General features: G+C 34.5%; 1 protein-coding gene across 2 annotated transcripts in view; it reads left to right on the top strand.

Annotated features, from left to right (window-relative positions):
* Positions 1–22932, top strand: part of PIK3R4 (phosphoinositide-3-kinase regulatory subunit 4) — a 66578-nt gene that overhangs the window by 12992 nt on the left and 30654 nt on the right. For both annotated transcript variants that reach the window (XM_054595812.1, XM_054595809.1), the window contains exons 5-10: positions 2728–2862; positions 4472–4693; positions 7294–7467; positions 11696–11841; positions 13733–13936; positions 22165–22366. In XM_054595812.1, the coding sequence (XP_054451787.1) occupies positions 2728–2862; positions 4472–4693; positions 7294–7467; positions 11696–11841; positions 13733–13936; positions 22165–22366 (1083 nt within the window). The remainder of the gene's footprint in view (positions 1–2727; positions 2863–4471; positions 4694–7293; positions 7468–11695; positions 11842–13732; positions 13937–22164; positions 22367–22932) is intronic.

Below are 22932 nucleotides of genomic sequence, written 5' to 3'. Positions count from 1 at the left end.
ATTTTAAGGTCCTTTCAGTTACTCTAGAGCTTAACATGTGTGGGTTCTCTGTGATGAGGTAGGTGTGTTATATAACACACCTGCATGTTCTACTTGTAATTCTCACTCATAAAATCAAGTGATACAGATTCAGGTTTTTAGCTCCCCAAATTAATTCCAAATGCTTATTTCTGCATGGAAATGTCATTTACATTTCCATAATTCCATAATTTATTTCTAAAATGTAATATGATGGAAGTCAGGTATGTTTTTGGTGATGATATTGTCACTTTTTTTGTAAGATACTTGCTTAGTTCTTTTTATGATTTGCCTCTCACTATTTTAATGGGGCATGTACACAAAATCGTCTTTAGACTCTGGCCTTCTCTCTTAGACATAGACACAGAGTGATTAGTGGTTGTTGGATTTCTCTTTTTTATATTCATATTTTTATTTCTATTTAATCCAGCTGCCTGTTTACTTATGTATGATTTCTGGTTTCCATAATTGTATAGGTATAAGCTTTAGGCCTAGAAAATCCGGGATTTCTTTAAGATAGATCTGAGTTTATCATGTAACAAAGCATACTTATAATTCACTTGGTAAATATAAATAAATGAGCTAGATAAAATTAAATAAAAGTTTTTCTGTTTTAAAAACAAAATGTATCTTTAGAGTTTCTAACCTACTTTTGGCCCAGAATGTCTTAGTCTCTTCTTAATTGTGTTAAATAGGTAAGGTTTTGATGTATGGGTGCCATATTAACATGCTGACATTCAATTACTGGAAGTTATAGCATAAAAATAACGCTACTATTTATGGAAAAACCTGCTGTGTGCCAAGGTATCTACTGTTCAAGGTTGTTGCAAGAGTTAGTTGCAAGAGATACATAGATTCTAAGATGAATTCTAGGTTTTAAGATTCTAAGATCTATATATATTTCACAACTATTCCTTGCAAAAACCTTGAGCAGTGACTTATATTACCTTCATTTTACCAGCGAGGAAATTGGGAATGAGAGTCTAAAAAAATGACCCAAATATATCTGGTCTAATTCTTTCTCAGTTCTCAGAGCTACTGGTCTAGAGCTTGATTTCGAAGCAGCCCTGCTGTTCTTTGGTCTTTTAGTCTTTTGGTCTTTATGGTGAGAGTCCATGATGATCCGGGGTCAGTGCCAGTGCTTTGCAGTGCCCCCTCATCATGGCTTGAGGCTTGATAAAGCTGCCTTTTTAAAATAGAGCCTGAAGTCTGTGTGAACTTTCATGGTAAAGTATAATAAAACCACACCTAAGTAATTACAAAAGTTTAAAATGAATTTGTAAATTTCTTTTACATTATTCTTTTTTAACTTAGAGATGTTATTACGTGGTAGCTTGTCTAAAGTAAACTTTCAAGTACATTGTGGTTTATAAACCTAAATGGGGAAATAAGCGTAGATCTACTTCCACTTTGGAGCTTCAGAAAAATAGACTTTTCTTAATAAAGGTAACACTCATTAAAGTGGGGATATTCATGTAGCATTTTGACTTCTTATCAGAGGGTGGCCTCAAATTTTTCCATCTTTGGGGTGAGCTGACATTGAAAGGTATTAATATCTTGCTTACTTAGAGGTAAATTTTTGTTCTATTCAGAAGAACCTTGAACCTGGGGTAGGGTGAAGGGACTCACTGCATTTGGTAGACTGAAAAATCATAATTATTGCGTGATGCATCTCAGACACAGGGAGTCTTATAATCAATAAAATAAAGTAGTTAATGTTCAGTGCTATTTACTGCTAAGAAGGAAAAGAGTGCAGTCTTGTAGAGACAGGAATAAATAAAAATGTAAGGAAAAAGGTATAAGCAATAGAGTAGATGAAATCAATAGCAAATGTGACAGCAGAACTTAGAAGTGGTGAGAAGTATCAGGTAATCTTATTAGATTATCAAAAAGAGAGAGGAGAAAATACAGACAACTGCAGAAGTGTGGCAACCAGTCTCACACATTGGTTTCTTAAGAGCAGAGTATCACTTGTAAAGCAGTCCAACAGTGGTTGGTTGAGTTTGGTAATGGCTCGTTTATGTGTGAAGAAATGGGTTAAGTAGCCAGCTACTAAGTGGCAGAGGAGAGATTTGAGCCAAGGTCTGTGTGATTCTAAAGCCCACCTTGATCTGTTATTTTGACGTTAATGTTTGTTAGTCTAATGTCAGATACTGTTCATGGTAGGACTCTGGCCCTGGGTGTTGTCCAGCAAACCAAGAGGTCATAGGTTTGCTTCCCAGCCAGGGCCCATGCTCGGGTTGTGGATTTGGTGCCTGGTAAGTGTGTGTGCAAGAGGCGACTGATCAATGTTTCTCTTTCACATCGGTATTTCTCTCCCTCTCTTTCTCCCTCTTTTTCCCACTCTCTAGGATCGATAAAAGGAAAAAAATGTTTTTTAAATCTTACAATAAAAGGGGTAGGACACTGTAGAAGGTTTTTTTTGGGTTTTTTTTTTAGTTTTTCTTCAGTAGCTTCCAGTGCAATACTTTAGGTTATTTTTGTATTTTTTAAAGATACTTATGTTTCATTATTAATATTGGTGTCTAGGGATAGTTGTAGATTATGAAATTAGTTACTGAAATACGATTAGGTTAAGTACTAAAGGTAAAAGTTCTATTTTTTATTCTTAGTTCTATGATTATTTTTATGTATAAAGAGTTAGGGAGAAAAAGTTAGAGGTGTTACAGAGATTTAAGAAGATAATCATAATTTTTCTTCTTTTTATAGAAAACATAGCTCTGCTGGCAGAAACAGCCTTGAGATTCCTGGAATTAGTACAGTTAAAAAATCTCAATATGGAAAATGACCCAAATAGTGAAGAAATAGATGAAGTTACACATCCCAATGGAAATTATGACACAGGTACTATGGTTTTTTGTTTTAATTTCCTATTACTTAGAATGAATTACTAATGTGAACTTTCAGCAAATTCACCATTTCTAATTTTCATGTAAGATGAAAGAATACCAGATATATAGAAAGGAAGGATCCCTGGTTTCTGATTGTTCTCTCTTTTCTCCAACACTTATCTAGCCAAATGATCTGTTTGTTGCCACAGATTCTAAGCTTAATTGTTTTTCAGCCAGAATTGGTTTGTGTCAACAATAAAACTAGCTGAATTGTTTCATTCTTATGATAAAAGAAAAAAAAAATGGAAACATCATAGCTAAAGAGTCTATACCTTTCCTTTTTATGTGAGTATATTCTGTGTATCCTCAATTGTGAACCTGTGTTTATTTCATGCATTGATTTACATATTAAAGCCCACACAATTTACTGTAAAAGGACAGATGTGGTTGTAAACTCTTTGAGGTCAGAGTTCCTAAGTTTCTTTAGATCCATAGAGCTTTTAGCAGGCTTTATAGTTAATGTTTCTTGAGTTAGAGACTTAGCAGTAAAAAATATGCTTAGGTCTGTTATGAGATATTTCTAGTTGAGAAAAACCAGGGAAGTTTAGTTTTCAGATTTTTATGCTACAGACAACTGCGGTGCCTCTGTTACTTGTTGAAATGGCACCCATTTTTAGGCAGCATAATTATCTTGAAGACAATGAAATAATTTTGAACTTATAGAAGAATATATCAGAAAAGAAATCCTTATTTTTTCCATGGAATTACTTAGAAAATGATACTGTTCAACATTCTATAACCATATAATTGGATCATTTTTAGATAAACAAGTTAGATGTTAAAACTTTTAGGGATTTAGCCTAAATTTATTTTTTAACCTTTATTTATTTTTTTAAATATGAACATTATAATTTTGTGTATCAGACATCCTTTTCCCTTGACAGTGCTGGACCAGGAGTGGCCTTTGCCCTCGTTAATTTAGCCATCAGATAATTGCTAGATATAGCTCTACACCAGGCAGTTCTGTGTCTGCTCTAAGCACTAGGAATACAGTGGTGAATAAGACACAAGCCATCCCTGCTCTTCAGCTTACATTTTATTGATAGTAAGGGAAAGATAGACAGCCAAGTAAATAAATGAAAGAGGAGGGTGGATAGGAGGTAAGGTCAGAGAAGATGGCAGTGGCCAGATCAAGTAAAGACTTGACAGGACTTGTAGTGGCTTTCCGAAATAGCATCATCTGTCCTTTAAAAATGCTTTCTAAAAGTATTGTCCGGTGCTATCAGATTATGTCCTGAACCAGTCTACTCTTTTCAGGTCCTTGGTTAAGTTGGTCTTACTGGAGCAGCATGATCTCCTTTCTGTTGCTTTCCCATAGTTTTCTCTTCAAAGAGTTATTTAATTAGTGATAGTAACCATGCTTGTGAAAACATTTTATTAAGGATGTTCTTCAGTTTTGTATTTCAGCTTTCCATCTGTCCTTCAGAGCTCTGAATAGTGGAAAAACTTAGTGATTATATACTTTCTATGGTGGTTTGTGTATCATTCCATTGATACACAAGACTGGGTCTTATACATATGGGGAAAAATTATGGATCCTAACCTTTTTTTTTTTTTTTTAGAGCTACAAGCCTTACATGAAATGGTTCAGCAGAAAGTTGTCACTTTGCTAAGTGACCCTGAAAATATCGTGAAACAAACCTTAATGGAAAATGGAATAACACGGCTGTGTGTATTCTTTGGACGTCAGAAAGCCAATGATGTTTTATTGTCCCACATGATTACTTTCTTAAATGATAAGAATGATTGGCATCTGCGTGGAGCTTTTTTTGATAGTATAGTTGGTATGTTTTTTTTTATTTCATCTTTAAGACTTTGAGTTATCTTAAAAAAATACATGCAATCTGAAAGGTGGCAATACTACCAAATTTTATTAATTTCATTAATAATGAAATGAGTTCCTGGTATTTTTGTCTTCATGCTGCTTTTGTATGATAAGTATATCTTAGTTGATCAAGGGATTGGTTAATTAACTGTGATACATCCATAGGAAGGAATACCATGTGGTCATTAAACACTATGTTTTAAAAGAATATTTTATGATCTGGGAAAGTAGCATGAAATATTATTAAAGTGACTGAAGTAGATTGTAGATCTACTTAAAGTATGATTCCAGTTGTGTAAAGGTAACAGTAGTAAATCATATGTATTTATAAGAAGGGCTGGAATGTATATACCAAGGTGTGAATAGTGGTTATCTCTGGGACTGGGATTGTAGGTGATTGTTTTCTTTATATTTTCCATATTTGTCAGCTTTTAAATAATAAACATACATAACTTTCACAATCAGGAAATAACAGTTAAAGTGTAATTGTGATTGAAAATCAATCTATTGGTTTGCCCAAAAAATCTGTTTAGTTTTTCCCATCAGATAAAAGACACATTTTTCATTTTCACCAATAACTTTATTGATTTGGCTATTTTAAGTATGTCAGCTCTACCCCATGGTATAACATTGATTGTTCTCAATTAAATGTCTTGATTTGATTGCTATTAACTTCAACTGGTTTATCCGACTGTGGAGCCCCATCCAATGAGAAATCTCCATCATGAAACTTTGCAAACCACTTTTGACATGTTTCATCAGTTAGAGCACCTTCTCCATATACTGCACAAATCTTTTTCTGTATTTCAGTTGTTTTTACCTTTCTTGAAATAATAAAGCATTATATATGTTGCATATTTTCTTTCATCTTCAGTGTTAAAATGACTACACAAAAATTTATCAGTTTTGATTTTATTTTTTAAATGCATGCTGATATGACAGCTGTCACAGTACAGTCTAACATAATTGTTATGAATGAAGTTAAGGACAACTAAGCACTACTAGAGCCATCGTACAGAAAAAGCCAAGTGAACTTTTTGGCTAACCCAATATTTTTCTTTTTATTACAGAAAAAAATTCTAAAATTATTTGTCAATTACAGGGAAGTATACTTTTATAAATTATTTAAAATTTATTCAAAATTTATTAAGTTGTAGATGATAAGCATTAGTTTTCACACTCTAAAGACAGCTATTCTGGTTTGTGATTTTGGTTTGATATCTTTAGGTGATTATTGCCGTTAATTCTCAATAATACTTTCATATTACTATTTGTAGAATTATCAACTTTAGATTTACTTTTTGACTTTTTTCCATGCCAAATTCCTCTTCCCTTCTGTTTTTGAGATATAGATTACTGTTTTCAGTGCTTTAGTTTGTTATTTTTATAACTTTAAATAAACTATTTATGATCCCCTTCTGATTCAGACTGCAAGAATATTAGTGCCCCTTTCTCTCTAACTTCTCTTCCCTTTTTTTGATGGTTGATAATTCAACTAGTTGTTTGCATTGTCATAATTGATAACACTTAGTCTCCTCTGTAATTATAATAGTATTCTGTGCTTTGTATAGACTGGTTCTAAAAATGCAAAACAAAATTTACATGATTATGAATGTCTAAATTGATTGACTGTAGAGCCAAGTAGTGTATTGTTCATATTTGCTTTACCACAATTCCAATGCTGTGACTTCTTTATCTTTAATGAAAATATTTATAGCATCAAAATCAATGGATTCTTTTTTCTATCCTCTATCAATTACCAAATACATTGTACATTTTATCTCATATTTATCTCATGACTTTCTTGACAAATTTCTTTTTTGTTTTGGAGTTTCATATTCCATTGCTTTCCTTTTATAGAGAAAAGTAATATACCTTCTTCATCTTATCTATAATATCTAGCCTCTTTCTTACCAATTTTATCTGTTGTTTGTAACTTACTCCATTTTTCTTTTTGATAGCATTTAAAAAATTGGCTTTTTGCTCTAATTTCAGCTAATTGATTTCTAGATCTTCCCTAGGTATTATCTTTGTTCCCCCCTTTGAATTCCTGGGTTATAACTCCTATTTTGTACATTCTAGATTTTCTTTATCTTGCTAGGGTACATCCTCAAGTAACTTTTCTTAGAAATGGTTGTGTGGGAAGCAAACCTGTATAGTTCTTGCATATCTCAAAATGACTTATTTTTGTTCTATTTTATGGACAGTTTGGGTATAATACTTAATAATTTTGGAGGTCTTGCTCTGTTACAGTCTAGCCTCCATTGTTGCTGAAGATAATCTGATGCCATTCATTCTCCTTCCTTTTTAGGGGACCTATATTTTTCTTTCTGTAAGTTCCCAGGGTCTTGTTTTTTTCTCTTATTGTTCCAGAATTTCTTGATGATTTGCTTTGGTTTGGTTCTTTTCATTTATTGTGCTGAGTAGGATGTGTGATGTCGTCTCCTTCATGGTTGCTCAATATATTTGTTTTTTGATTAATTTTACTGTTTTACATCATGGCATTTGTACTTCCAGGTATAAAATATATAATCATGTAATGTTGCTTTTCTTTTTCAGGTGTTGCTGCCTATGTTGGCTGGCAGAGCTCCTCAATTCTCAAACCCCTGCTGCAACAAGGTCTTAGTGATGCTGAAGAATTTGTTATTGTGAAAGCTCTTAATGCCCTTACCTGCATGTGTCAGTTAGGGCTGCTACAGAAGCCCCATGTCTACGAATTTGCCAGTGATATTGGTAAGTTTCTATTTGTCAAGAAAAGGATAAGAAAATTAGGATATGGGGAGAGAAATAACAATTGATAGAGCATTGTAAAATTTCTAGGCAATATAGCGTAAGATTTTCCACTTTATTGTTCCCATATTGTTTGAGTATGTGTATGTATATGCCTGTGTGTGCACACACATGTGCATGCTTATGCATACATGCTTGTAGTGTATGTGAGAGACAGACAGGCAGGCAAAAAGGATCATTTGGTTCTCCAGGCCAGGTTGGGAAATCTTTTTTTTTTTTTTTTGAATCCTTACCCAACGATGTGTTTATTGATTTTAGAAAGAAAGGAAGGGGTGGGGGGGGGGAGAGAGAAGCACTGATGTGAGAGAGAAACAGTAGTCAGTAGCCTCCCAGTGTGTGCCCTTACTGGGGATCAAATTTGCAACCTAGGTCTATGTCCTGACTGGGGATGAAACCCGCAAGCTTTTGATATGTGGGATGATGTTCCAGCCAACTGAGCTACCTGGGCAGGGCTTTTGGTTTTATTTGTAGTTAAGTCTTTGTGATTCTTGAAAAATGAAGATTTGTTTTTTTTTGTTTTTTTTTGTTAAACACACTGTGGATAAAGTCTTTAACTGTTCTGAACAATCAACTTAGTTTTTTGGATATTGGACCACTAGTCAAGTTGAAATTAGATGTGGAGGATTGTCTGTTTCATGTGTTATTGCACTCAGTGCCAGTTAAGAATTCTTAGTATTGAAGTTACTACTGTTAGTAATTTTATTAACCAGTGAAAAGAATTAATTATAGCAATTACCTGTTTACTGCAACTTAAAATTTAGATTAAGTGTAAACAAGTTAATACGACACATTATAAAATTAAGAATATCCAGAACTTTTAGTCTCCTTATCACTTCACTTTAAGAAAGTAAGCAAAGTAAGATTGCAAGTTGGCTCTCACCACAGAGGATGTGAAATCTTAGAATATTGCCTCTAGATAAAATACTTAATTGTTGCTAAATGCCTCGCCAAGGAAAATTAATAGAAAACCAAAATTGGTTAGAATTGGTTAATAGTTGTTTTTTTGAGGCACTTGTCAGAAGAAAAAAAAGAGGAGTTATTTTAATTTTTGGAAAACTAGGTGGTAGCTAATAGAGATACATAAAATGTCTGGAAATTTTTAAGGCTTGAATGTAGCTTTTAAAAACTTTTTTTATAGAACATTTAAATATATGTAGGTTTCTTATTCTGTACTTCAATATCTATAATCATTCTTGTAGTTTATAACTAATTTGGTTTGAATTTGTTGATTCTTATTTTAAAAAGAATTGCAAATTTAGCCCTGGCTGGTGTGGCTCCGTGGATTGAGCGCAGGCCTGCAAAGTGAAAGGTCGCCACTTTGATTCCCAGTCAGGGCACATGCTGGTATTGCGGGCTGGGTCCCCAGTTAGGGGTGTGCGAGAGCCAACCAACCCATCTCTTGTGCTTTGATGTTTCTCTCCCTCTCCTTCTCCCTTCTTTCCCCGCTTTCTAAAAATGAATAAGTAAAATCTCAAAAAAAAAAAAAAAAAGAATTGCAAATGTAATAGAAAATTGTTGAGTCTTGGCAATACAATCATGATAAAAATCTCCATTACATTGAAATGTTTTGATTTTTATATGAGCTACAGAGTGTTGAATGTTGAGGGATTCCTTATCTTTATTTTTCCCATTTTTTTAAAAGCTAATAATAGAATCAAAATTATTAATATTGTAAAAACACAAAAAGATGTTAGAATTGATTTTGAATTTCTAGTCCTGTATAGTGGAAGGCAGATACAAAAAGCACCCATTTTCATGATAATATTAATGAGAAAATGTAGTGTGTTAAAATGAACATCTTGTTATCTGGAATATATTCCTGCTTGTTCTCATTTTCTGATATCTAGTATCAGTGCTTTCTATTTTTCCTTCTATAAAAGTGACATTACTTCCCAAGGTCTGAATTTTTCTTGCTTTTGACTTTGGTTCTCTTTATTTTAATTAATATCTTCTGTATATAAATATGTACTTATAGTGTATTTTAATTTTACATAGTATATTTCTTCTGTTGACTAATTATTTGGAAATTATTTTTGATATTTAATGTAGCTTATAACTGGCATTTTATTTATCTGAAAGATGGATGTCCAATAATTTTTAAGCAAAACTCATCATAAAGAATTTTTTACCCTTTCTCTTAAATTTTGTAGGGGTTTTACTGGGCTCTGTTGTTTCTAGTGATTGATCACAGAATGGACATATGGAGTACTCATGTATCTTTAATTTAGCATCAAAATAAATTGTCTTTAGCTATAGAATAAATCCAGGGTGATACAACTTCTTGGATGGGGAGTTCCCTTAGAACTATTGTAGAACTGAATTTAGGACCAGCCATGAGGAAGGAAAAAGAAGCGTTGCTGAGAAAGATTAAGTACACAATCATTTATTGGCATTTTAAACTATGTAAAAGAAAAAAAATGATGTTTAGTAACTTAAAAACACCTACTAAAACAAATGATAAACTGTGCATATCTCTCTGTTAGTTTAAGCAGTGATTCTTAAAGGGAATGGTGATGGTAGTGATGGCGATTATGATTTTTTTTGGCAGTTCTTGAAAAAACTGTACACTTCTCACTTAGATATTCTGAGTACCTTTCCCCATGCTTGTCCCCGGATCTTTAGAATGAGTTGGGTGGAGAAGAGATTGAGTACATTGTTTTACAGGAAATCCTCTTGGTTCTGGTTTCTTGTCTTTTGAGTAGGGTAAGGTTCTTTGTATCTATTAGCTACTTATTGATATAATAATGCTAAATAACAATCAACCACAAATTCTCAGTAAATGCTTCATTAAATTTCTCATTATGCATCTGTAAGCTGTGTGCATTAGGCTTTGCATCTCCACATTGTCTGTAACGACTGCGGTCCATCTGTCTCATTCTGGGGTTATGTTCTGGGTGATGGCCGAAGCAGGAGAGGGCAAGCCTAGCTATTCAGGCCTCTGAGTGTGTTAACACCTCATTGGTCAGAGCAGGTAATATAACTGAATTAGAAGCATGACTGTAAGGCAAGAATGTAATACAGATAACGTAAAGAATAATTCAGTTGGGACCAATAATTCAGCCTCATACAGTGTCCACCTCCTGCCAAGTCATTTTGGGTTTACTTACTTTTTGGAGATTTTTCAGTGGTTTTTCATTCTTTTCCCCATTGTCAAAGGGAAATTATTAGCTCTCCCTTGTTGGATGTATTAGAGGCTGCAGGATGTTTATGAAATAATCAAAACCTCCATGTGCAATGAAAAGAATTAGAATGGGAGAACTTTGGAGACATATTTTGAACAATTTTTTTCCTCCTTCCTCTTTTTATACTATAAGTAATATTAGCATGTGACATTCTTCTTATTTCTCTATTGGTATGAATTTCTTATAAAATTAATATCCTCTAAATGCTGATGTTTTTTGCATGCTCAGAACTAATACAACTTTTTTATTTTATCTTTTTGCTTTTAGAGGTTTGAATTTTATTCTAAATCTATGTTTAGTTGAAACCACTGGTTTTAGGTGTAGTACACAAAGTAGTTAACATAAAAGGGGTGAAAGCTGCTGACTTTTCTGATTTAATCTTATATTTTAAACTCTAAGAATGGGCAACATGTTCTCTGCCACTTAGTTTTCATTTATAATGCCTTGTGATGTATTAGATTTGATCAAACCTTTACATTAAAAAGAATGTCAGGTAAAATTGTTTCCTTAATCTTAATGATATGGCTTAGAGAGGAAATAACTTACTCATTTCTTCGCTCCTTATGCGGTAGATGATGTGTCCTTGGACTTCTTCAGGGAAGTAGGAATGGGAATAATAGTTTGCTATACAGTGGTGGGACTTTTTATGTCTCCCTGTCCAGTAGTTTTTAATCCTGTCTTTTAAATGAGTAGATGCCCACCCAACCTCAGCCCTGACTAAAAACTATACATTTAAATTCTCAGAAAGGAGGCAGCTGTTTTTATTTTATAGTATTGCTGAGTTTTATGGTTGGGAATGTTATGTCAGTATGTTGACTTGGTTGAGTTAGCGCCTAAGGGTAATTGAGTATGTGAGAGCACCTGACAGTAACATGCAGTATAATCTTTATTATCAGTTGTGTTATAAGGTGAAAATTTGTATATCTTGATGGTTTGAAACTATTTATGAACATGGTTTAATCCATTCCTTTTTTATTTTTCTTTTTTAGCCCCCTTTCTGTGTCATCCCAATCTGTGGATACGCTATGGTGCTGTGGGATTTATCACAGTGGTAGCTTATCAGATAAGCACAGCGGATGTGTACTGTAAACTGATGCCTTACCTTGACCCATATATTACTCAGCCAATCATACAGGTAGGCGTGTTTCAACTTGGAATCAATCCTCCCTCCAAACCGCACCATTTATAAAAAGGTTTAGATAGTCTCTTTTTTATTTAAATGGGGCTAGAGCATTTTCAGTTTTCTTTCAAGCTAGTTAATGGAACAAACACTTTTGAAGGTGGGAAAAGGTCAGGAGACTGTCATGTTATGGATCATGTAATGCATAATAAAGCACCCAGTGGTTCCAAGTTTATTTTCTTATGTGTAATGTTGTAAAGTTCCTGCTCTTTAAGTGAAATATAGCAGAAATTATTAATGGACCCTACTTTTTATTTTAAAAAGTATAACAGATTTGAGTCCAAGTAAGCCTTTATAATAAATTAGAAAAAGCCTTTTTCAAATGTTTGTTTTTTGGACCACTACTTGGTTCTGGTTTTCTTTTTTTACCCTAATGATTACAACCCCGATCCCAACCGTCAGTATAGCACTTGATGATAAACTTTAGGTCTTTGCTTTATACGAGGCAGCTGTGTACCCACCTTGTCAGTGTTTATACCTTTTATCTTGCTAGACAGCCAACTATCAAAATGAGTATTTAAATTGAATGGACCGTTGAGAGATAAGTCTGGCTGTTAAAACATCCTGAAATATACTATTTTTCTAAAGCTCTGTTTCTCTTTTGCAAATTCACATGTTTCTGGCCTTCTCCTACTTCTGTATCCCAGTGTACCATCACTTTTGTTGGAGAAAAAGGCCGTGGGTATCTTCTGGAAATGAGGAAGATTTGGCTGTACCGTCAGCTCTTACTTTTCCACATTTATTCATCCATTTCTGGGGATCATAATTCTTTTTATAGTTTGTAGAATTTTTTATTTTTATCCCAAGAACAATTTATTTATACATGAATGATAGATAATAGTACTAGAAAATATGCCCCCTTTTTTGAAGTTTTAGTTTCCTTGCAAATCAGGTCTAGAGATTCCTACTACTTTTGACCACTTACACTATGGAAGTTTGTTTATAAAATGTTTTCATAACACAATGTGAAATGTCTCTGGGATTTAAGAATTGCATACATTTTTGTAATAACTTTTAATTGTGATTTACTATATAAATATGACATATAATGGCTTGTCAGAAATCTATACCATTCTGTTCTCTCAGAAATTTTATTTATTTATTTATTTATTGCTTTTATCATTGTTTTATATTTTGCAAGGCCAAGATCAGGAGGTGAGAGGCTAATTATCCGTGTTTCATAAATCATACCTTTCTTCAGATTGATTTAGACAAAAGATACCCTGTTATACTGGTTTCCATTGGCCAACTCACCAGTAGTTAAATATATCTAAAAGTCCTCTTGCTTACTGTTAGTAGAGTTGATCCTTTTTATTACAAATGCATTGACAAGGAGAGTATTTTTGGGGATAATAAAAAGGAGGATTTTATGAACTCTATGGAGAGAGTAATGTCTTTTTAGAAGTAGTGGAAGCTACTGGGAAACCTGATGGCTAAAGGCAGAAGCCCTGTGACTATTGAGAGTATCTTTTTAGTATCAGTGCTTTGGGCTGTTAGACTTGTGAACTGCAGGTACTTTTTAGATCAAGGGAGTCATCTGACATTTTGGGATCTAGAAAAATCTTTTTCGTTTTCTAAACTTTCTAGCCTAGGTATTTATTATTAGTCTTCCAGGATCATGGACATAGATGTGTACTCAGATGCAAACAATAAAAAGAAGAAATACCTTAGCTCTTTAAAGGTCACTAGTGTTCTTTTTTCTTCTAAGCAAAAATTGCAGATGTTCAAATTTTACATTTTCTTAGAAAACAAGTACCTATGTTAACTTTACACAGGTTGTATCGAATGTGAAACTAACGTAGAAGTGTTGTATTTTTGGCTGATTCTTTTTATTTTTCTGCTATAGATTGAAAGAAAACTTGTTCTACTCAGTGTTTTAAAAGAGCCAGTAAGTCGTTCTATATTCGATTATGCCTTGAGGTCTAAAGATATTACCAGCTTGTTCAGACACCTGCACATGCGTCAGAAGAAACGAAATGGGTCTCTTCCTGACTGTCCCCCACCTGAGGACCCTGCCATCGCACAGCTCCTGAAGAAATTGCTCTCCCAGGTTGTATCACCTTTCTGAAATCTTACATTTAAACGCACATTTCATAAAAACATTAAAGCATCCATTTAGCTATTAAAAACAGTTTTGGTTGCTTTGGTTACATCAGACTAAATAACTAAATAAATCTGGCAACTGTTTTTTGTATTTCCTTTGGTTTCTAGGAGATACTAGGATGATGAAAAGTCATTGGGTTGAACTAAATAAGGAATCATGGGAGACCTAATAAGTTTCTTTTGTGATTACCTGCTTATATAAATGAGGGAAAGAGTAGATATAAGCTTAGATTTAAGTAATGGTCTTGTTTCATTTCTATGTTTCACTAAAAATATGAAATTTAATTAGAAGAAATATTACAAAGCACAGGTATAAGGCAATAAATTCCTGGTTTATTTTAGTCCAGATTCAGAGAGTTCTCATTGTATGCAAACATTTGCAGTAACTGGGATTTATAATGTGTATTAAATTGAACAAACCAACAGTGTACTGCTATATCCTAAATGTCTCTGAATTTGGATCAATTAACAAATCTTGTTAGAACTATGAAATAATCTTTTTATTATACTTGGCATTTAATAGGACCTCTTTAGAACTATTAAGTCTAGATTCAGCATCCTGTTTTAAGAGGGATGTGTGGAACCTAGAGAATTCAAGATAGGAAAATAATGATTAGAAATAAAGAATACAATTTCTGAATAAATGCTCCATGAGCCAGAAAGCAAATTCTGAAAGACAACTTTAATGATTGTCTTTAAGTCTGCAGTATGTTTTGGTTAAGAAAATGCTTGTTGGTCATACCTTGTCTAATGAGGAAAGATCATAAGAAAATCCTGTGGTTACAAGAGAGAATTTGATTAGTTTTGGAATGTAAATCCTTTCATTTATTGTACTTGTCACTGAATATCCAGTATAGTTTGATGTCCAAACATTGGTTTGGGTGATTGAATATGTGAACAGTGGCCTGTGGGAGGCCCATCAATAACCGTTCTGGTTCTTGTGGGTCTAAATTTTGCTGAAGGCTATCAGTGCCTCTCAGTGGCCCTTCCAGGCCAGTGGCTCTGTTTCCTATACATTAGGAGACTTAATTTGATGTGATTGAATTGTTAAAGAGCTCTTTCTTTGGGTTTTCTTTTAACCTTGGCTCTTAGAGTAGATGTATTTTATATTTTAGAAAGCAAATATGGAAAATTGCATAGTGAATCATATTTTTTCTATTGTTTCTCCTAAGTAATTCTTAACAAAAAGATTTCAGCATACAATAAAACCACCTCAATGTAGATATTTCTCTGGGCTCGGATGGTGCGATTTTTTGTATTTCTATCCTGCAAATCCTGTATATTAAATTAAAAACCTCTGTACTGAAATTTCCTTTTCAGTGTAAGTCATTAGTTACTTCATGGAGCCACCCTGGCCTCCAGTTCTTGCTTTTCTCCTTGCTCTGGATATAGATTTTTCTTATGGGGGTAAAAGGAGAGGGAGGGAACGAGCAGTTTTTATAGTCTTGCTACTTCCTTCTGTTTTTCTCCCAAACCCACCCTTGCTGCCCGCTCAGTGCCAGCCTCCATGATGAAATCACTAAAACTCACTGACTTCTATTCCTCTACATGTTTGCTTGCTGTAGTCATTTGTCTGTCATGTATCCCCTCATTTGCATGAGTGGGGAAAGAGGACCATGTAATACCCTGCCCTATGTTCTTTCTTTTAATAATAGTCTTAGTAGACTCTTAAGGGTGAATACTCTGTTTCAAGGGACAGGTGCTTCTAGTAGAAGGAAGAGCAGGCTAGAATCTCACAGGTCCTCAGAAGAAGTAATAGTGGAAAAACACCAGCTTTCATTTTTTGAGGGCCTATGAGTCTACCACTGTAGTTAGTACTGTCTGTTGTTTGTGACTGCTCTTACGAGCTTTAACAACAGATGTTATCCCCATCTTACAGATAGGGAAACTAAGAACCAATGAGGGTAGCTAAGTAACTTGACTATGCCCACAGAATTTTGTAGGTTTCAAAGCTGAGATTTAAACCTAAACCAGCTCACTCCAAAGCCCATGCTTCCACATGGGGCCATCTTGCTTCTCAGAGTACACAAAGGGCAGGGAGCCAAGGTGGAGAAGCTTGAGTAGGTGTTGTGTGGACTTAGGAGGATGTTGGTGTACAGCTCGTCTCTTCCAGCCACTTGACAGTCTTCTCTCCGCCTTCACTTCTTTTTGGCCCTTGTACTACCTGAATTTCTTGAGATTACTAGTAGCATTGAGTCCTTCCTAAGGTCAGGACTAGAGAGGGAAATGACATGCTTATAGCCTCTACCAGTGGGAATTCTGAACACCCCTGCAGGCTTTTTTTCTTTTTTAAACTTGGGGTTCTACAGTGCTCTTTTCTATAGCACTACATTTAAGATACATCATGGGTAAAATAGGCCTTTCTAGACCAGACTTCTGTTGTTTCTATGGGAAAATGTGTTCAGAGTTCCAGATGATAGACTTACAAAGTACACTTTTGGAACATTACCCATATGGAAGTTGGAATCTGTCTGTACTCCAGATTTTCAGTAGGACATAGCATCTGGGGATGACACATGGCAGGCTGTTTTAGACAGATCTCATCTACAAGGGCTCCCTGTTCTATTCATAGCGATTCGATCAGGCACTAACACAGAATGCAAAGTGATTTCACTCCTTATTTTAAAAGTTGATGAATACTTTACATTTTAAACTTTTTAATTATTTTTATTTTAATAATTTTTGACTATATCGTATATATACAAGGTATAAAATTGGAAAGGTATAAGAAGATACATAATTTATAAGTTTTACTCTACTTTCTGACCCGTAGCCACCCAGTTTCTTTCTCTGTTGATTTGTGAAATTTATGTTGTTGGGTGCTGAGCTCCTTCAGATAGAATTAGATTTGTTCTGTTACACAGTTAAGTTACTTGGAATCAGTTTGATCCTTTTTAAGCCTTGCTGTTAAGCATTGTTAGGACAGAGTCAGAGCAACCTTTGGTTAATGGCCAATTTAGTCCAACTACTAAGGACTTCTGAGGACGTGCTGTTTTGTGTGGTAAGAGCTCTTTTCTCCTCTGGCTGGTGGGAACATGAATGATTCCCACTCTTAAGTGAGGTCTGGGAATTGTTTGGCTTACTGCTTTCTTCTTGCTCTTTCCCGACCTCAGGTCATTTTCTCTCATACATACATTGTTTGTTATAGGCACATACCTTGGAAACACTGCGTTCAGTCAGACCACTGCAGTAAAGCAAATGTCACAGTAAAGCTAGTCACACAGAGTATTGGTTTCCCAGAACATACAAAATTTGTTTATGCTGTAATCTATTAAGTGTGTGATAGCATTATGTCTAAAAAATGTACTGTACACAGCTTAGTTAAAAAATACTTCGTTGCTAAAAAAATGCTAAGCATTGTCAGAGCCTTCAGTAAGTTGTAATCTTTTTTCTGGTGGAGGGTCTTGTCTCGATGTTGATGGCTGTTGACTGCTCAGGGTGGTGGTTGCTGACGGTTGGTGTTAGCTGTGGCACTTTCTTAAAATTAAGACGACAATGAAGTTTGTCTTAACACTTGACTCGTGCTTTCAGAAATGATTTCTCTGTGTCATGTGATGCTGTTTGCTAGTGTTTTACCCATAGTAGAACTTCTTTCAAAATTGAAGTCAGTTCTCTCATACTCCGCCGCTGCTTTATCAACTAAGTGTTGGTAATATTTCAAATCCTTCGTTGCCATTTCTACAGTCTTCATAGAATCTTCACCAGGAGTAGATTCAACCTTAAGAAACCACTTTACTTGCTTATCCATAAGAAGCAATTTCTGATCCATTAAAGTTTTATCATGATATTTCAGTAATTCAGTCACATCTTCAGGCTCTACTTCTAGTTTTTTTGCTGTTTCTACCACATCTGCAGTTACTTCCTGCTGTTGATATTTTGACCTCTTCCCATGAATCACAAATATTTTTAATGGCATCTAGAATGGTGAAGTCTTTCCAGAAGGTTTTTAATTGACTTTGCCTAAGTCCATCAGAGGAATCACTACCTATGGCAGGTGTAGCCTTCTAAAAAAATGTATTTCTTAAATCCTAAGACTTCAAAGCTGAAATTACTCTTTGATTGATGGACTGCAGATGAAAACAACATTAATCTCAGGTATAGCTCCATCAAGGCTTTTGGGGGACCAAGTGCATTGTCTATAAGCGGTAATATTTTGAAAGAAATTTTTTATGAGCAGTATGGCTCAACAGTCTGTTAAAATATTCAGTAAACGATGTAAACAGATGTACTGTCATTAAGTTTTGTTGTTCCATTTATAGACACAGGCAGAGTAGATTTAGCATAATTCTTCAGGGCCTGAAGATTTTTAGAATGGTGAATGAGCATTGGCTTCAAGTTAAAGTCACCAGCTGCATCAGCCCCTAGCAAGAGAATCTGCCTGTCCTGTGATGCTTTAAAGCAAAGTGTTGACTTCTCTAGCGATCAGAGTCCTAGGTGGCGTCTTTTCCCAGTGGAAGGGTTTTTCATCTACATTGAAAATCTCTTGTTTAGTGTAGCCACCTTCATTAATTATCTTAGCCAGATTTTCTGGATTACCTGCTGCAGCTTCTAAATTAGCACTTGCTGCTTCACTTTGCATTTTTATGTTGTGGAGATGGCTTCTTTCCTTAAACCTCATGAATCGACCCCTGCTAGCTTCAGACTTTCCTTCTGCAGCTTCCATACCTCTCTCAGCCTTCATAGAAATAAAGAGAGTTAGGGCCTTACTCGAGATTGCGCTTTGATTTAAGGGAATGTCGTGGCTGGTTTGATCTTCTCTCTAGACCATTAAAATTTCTTCCATATCAGCAATAAGGCTGTTTTACTTTCTTACCATTTGTGTGTTCACTGAAGTAGTACTTTTAGTTTCTTTCAAAAACCTTTTTTTGTGCATTTATAACTTGGCTGTTTGTCACAAAAGGCTTAACTTTTGGCCTATCTCAGCTTTGGACATGCTTTCCCCCTAAGCGTAATCATTTCTAGCTTTTGATTTAAAGTGAGAGCCACGAGACTCTTCCTTTCATTTGAACACCTACAGGCCATTTGTAGGGTTATTATTTGGCCTGATTTCAATATGGCTTGCCTCAGAGAGTAGGGAGGCCTGAGGCGAGAGAGAGACAGGGAACAACAGGTTGGTGGAGCAGTCAGAACACACGACATTTATCTGTTAAGGTTGCCATTTTATATGGTCACAGTTCGTGGCTCCCCAAAATGATTACATTAGTGACATTAAAAATCATTGATAACAGATCACCGTAACAAATACAGTAATGAAAAAGTTTGGGATGTTGTGAGAATTACCGAAATGTGACACAGAGACATGAAGTGAGCAGATGCTGTTGGAAAAATGGCACCAATAAACCCCTAGGAGAAGATTGACAATATTGAGTCTTCTGGTTGATAAATATGCTATACTTCTTCATTTAATTAGCTATTCTTTGATTTATCTCAGTAAGATTTTATGGTTTACTTTGTAGAGTTTTATATACTATTATAAATATTTTGGGTGTTTGATTTTTTAATACTATTATAATTGATATATTTAAAAACTATTTTTGTAGCTGGTGTATAGAAGAATAATGCTATATTGTTCTTGTATCCAGCAACCTTGTAAAACTTATCATTTCTAATGACTTGCTTGTATGTTTCTTTTGAATTTGTATATTCACAATCATATTGTGTGTGGATAATAACAGTACTCTTCATTTTTTCAATCTAAATACTTTTGTTTTCCTTGACTTCTTTAAATAACTGGAATCTTCAGTATAGTGTTAAATGGAATTGGTGATAGTGGGCATTCTTGTCTTGTTTCCTGTCTCATTGGGAAAACTCTCAACATTATACCATTTTGGGTGATCATTCCCAATATTTTTTTATACAATCTTTTTATCAGATTAAGGAAATTTTATTTCTGGCTTGCTAGGAGGCTTATTATGGAAGAATGTTAGTTTTTATCAGGTGTCTTTTCTTTACCTGTTGAGATCACTCTATGTTTTTTCTCTCTTCTGATAATGTGAATTACACTTTGATTTTCCTGTGATATTAACCTGTTTTTCCAGGATTTTTGGACTAAATACAACTATATTTATATTTAAATACATTTTTATTACAAAATGCATAAATGTAAAAATGAGAAATATAATATATAAATAATATATATAAAGTAGCATAAATATTATATAAAATGCATTTTTATATAGTCTGGATTTGATTTATTGATCCTTAATTGAATATTTGTGCATGAAGGTTTATGAATAATTTGTTGTTCAGTTTTCCTTTTTTGTAGTGTTTTTGTCAGATTTTTTTCTTTATGATGCATTTCTAACATTTTATTGAGGTACAGTTTAATTCAGTGGTCTTCATATGTTTACAGAGTTGTGAAACCATTACAGTTATCTAATTTCAGAACATTTTCATCATCCAAAAAGAAACCACATGCCCAATAGCAATCATTTCCCATTTGCTTCTTCCAGCCCCTGGAAACAACTAAATTTACTTTGTCTCTACAAATTTGCCTATTTTGGATATTTCATATGAATGGAATCATACAATATATGGCCTTTTGTGTCTGGCTTCTTTCTCTTAGCAAAATGTATATGTATATATATTTTGTTTATATACATATACATATATACATATAAACGTATATACATATATATATATTTTATTCTCACCCAAGGATATGTTTATTGATTTTAGAGAGGAAGGGTGGTGGGGGGAGAGAGAGAAAAAGAAAGAGAAACAGCAATGTGAGAAAGAAATCCCATATACGCTCAGACCTGGGATCAGACCTGCGACCTAGTTATGTGCTCTGACTGGGGATAGAACCCAGAACCTTTTGGTGTGTGGGATGACACTCCACCCAGCTGAACCGCCTGGCCAGGGCATCTCAGCAAGATATTGTTAAGGCTCTCCATGTTGTGGCATGTGTCAATGCTGGAGTCCTTTTAATGGCCCTTATGACGGCCCTCCCTTTTGCGTTCCAAAGCAGAGCCCTCCTCTCTCTTGTGAACTTAAGAAAGAATGTAACTCTTACTGTAGATAAAACACTGTCTACTTTAAGCAGATTTTATGAGAAGTTAAAAATAAATGAATTTCAGGTGGTTATTTAAAAAAGTCAAAGTTTTCTCTGTGATTATTGTACTTTAATGCGATTTTATTCTATTCTTTCTTAGCTTTTTAACTTTCTAGGGTTTGTTTGTCTTACTATCACTGGATTGTGAATATTGCTTTAAACTCTCGTGAGATTCTTGATTGAAGCCTAGTGAATTGCCATTTACATTTTATTAATTTTTTTATTTGCATAATAAAAACATTCTAGAAGAGTCTATGTGTAGTTGGAAAGCTAAAAAGAATATGCAGAACAGTTTCATTTACCCGAGTATTTAAGTTACACATTCAATTAATTATTTAATGTTTACTAGCTGTTAGACAGTTTCAAGTATTCTGAGTGTCTTGGGTGGATTAACCTATAAAAATGTAATTTTGTAAGATGGTCGCTAGCAATGATCCTTATTTTATAAATACCAGTACATAGAAATTGAGTGTCTTGCCCAGGGTCACAAAGATAGTAAGTAATGGAGCTGAGATTTGAACCTAGGCAGTTTGACTCCAGTCAGAGCTTTATTCTAAAATGCTAGTGGGTGTGTTCACATTTGTAGTTCTGCCACCATGTCTTGAATTCAGGAGGTGTGTAGAATGTTTTCTGTATCATAGAGTGGTTTCACATACGGTCTCATTTAATATTCTCAGCACTATCAGGAGCAAGGTGAAAGTAGATATACCTTCTTTTGCTTAATAGTGTATTACCAGAATTTTGGTTTAGATATGAAATACTTGTTTATTTAAAGTTCTATATTAAAAGATCTACTAGATACCAGGCACTGCATTCAGTTCTTTGGAGATTTCAAAGGTGAATTATACTTGAATATCTCATTTATAAAAAAAGTTGAGATATAAATCATGATACATAGAAAGTGCCCTAATGGAGAGAGTATACTTTGGGAGATCAGAGTTGCGGGATGTTATTCTGTATTGATACTTTCTTTTTCTCTTGCTGTTGCCTGCTTCATTTTACCATGCTGACACTTAGAATTTTAAGTTGGGTGGTGTGACCTTTCAGTTGTTAGTCATTCTGAGGCCTATTGTTATTGTTTGCAAAAATAACCTATAACATACGGCTTTATTTGGCTTTAGGGAATGACAGAGGAAGAAGAAGACAAACTTTTGGCACTGAAAGACTTCATGATGAAATCCAACAAAGCAAAGGCCAACATAGTGGACCAGAGCCATCTTCATGACAATAGTCAGAAAGGTGTCATTGACTTGGCAGCCTTGGGCATAACTGGGAGACAAGTAGATCTTGTTAAAATCAAACAGGAACCAGATGACAAGCGAGGTTAGTACATTTGTGTGTGTGTGTGTGGTTAGCGTGCGCTATTCGTTATTTCACAAACCCACTTTTAGCTTTAGTCACATATCTCAGATGTAGAACTTTCATGTACAGTGAGTGACTCCATTATGTAGCAGGGAGACTTAGAGGAGGAATAGTGAGGAAGTGAACTAACAGTTAAGAAATTCAGTTACCTGCCAAAATCACGGCTCTGTATGTGTCAGAATCAGGATTCAAATCAAAGCCTGACTCCAAAGCCTTTGTAATAAAAGTTCTTATAATAAAAGCATGTTGCCTCTGTGGATGTGTATGATTGAAGATGAATTTCTATTTTTTAATCCTTTTTAATAATTTTTTAAAAATGTGTTGTTTTTCGAGAGAGAAAAAAAATAAATGAAATATTGATTTGTTGTTCCACTTACTTACGCATTCATTGGTTGATTCCTTTATTTGCCCTGACCAGAGATTGAACCCACAACCTTGGTGTTTCTGGACGATGCTCCAACTAACTGAGATACCCAGCCAGGGCTCAGTTTTTTAATCCTTTGAACACTAACCCAAAGCTAATAGTC

This window comes from Pteronotus mesoamericanus, unplaced genomic scaffold, assembly GCF_021234165.1.
Source record: "Pteronotus mesoamericanus isolate MK-2021 breed Mesoamerican mustached bat unplaced genomic scaffold, CSHL_Meso_final scaffold_54, whole genome shotgun sequence".
Classification (NCBI taxonomy): domain Eukaryota; kingdom Metazoa; phylum Chordata; class Mammalia; order Chiroptera; family Mormoopidae; genus Pteronotus; species Pteronotus mesoamericanus.
The sequence above is the reverse complement of the archived record's forward strand: the minus strand, read 5'-3'. Positions and strand labels throughout refer to the sequence as shown.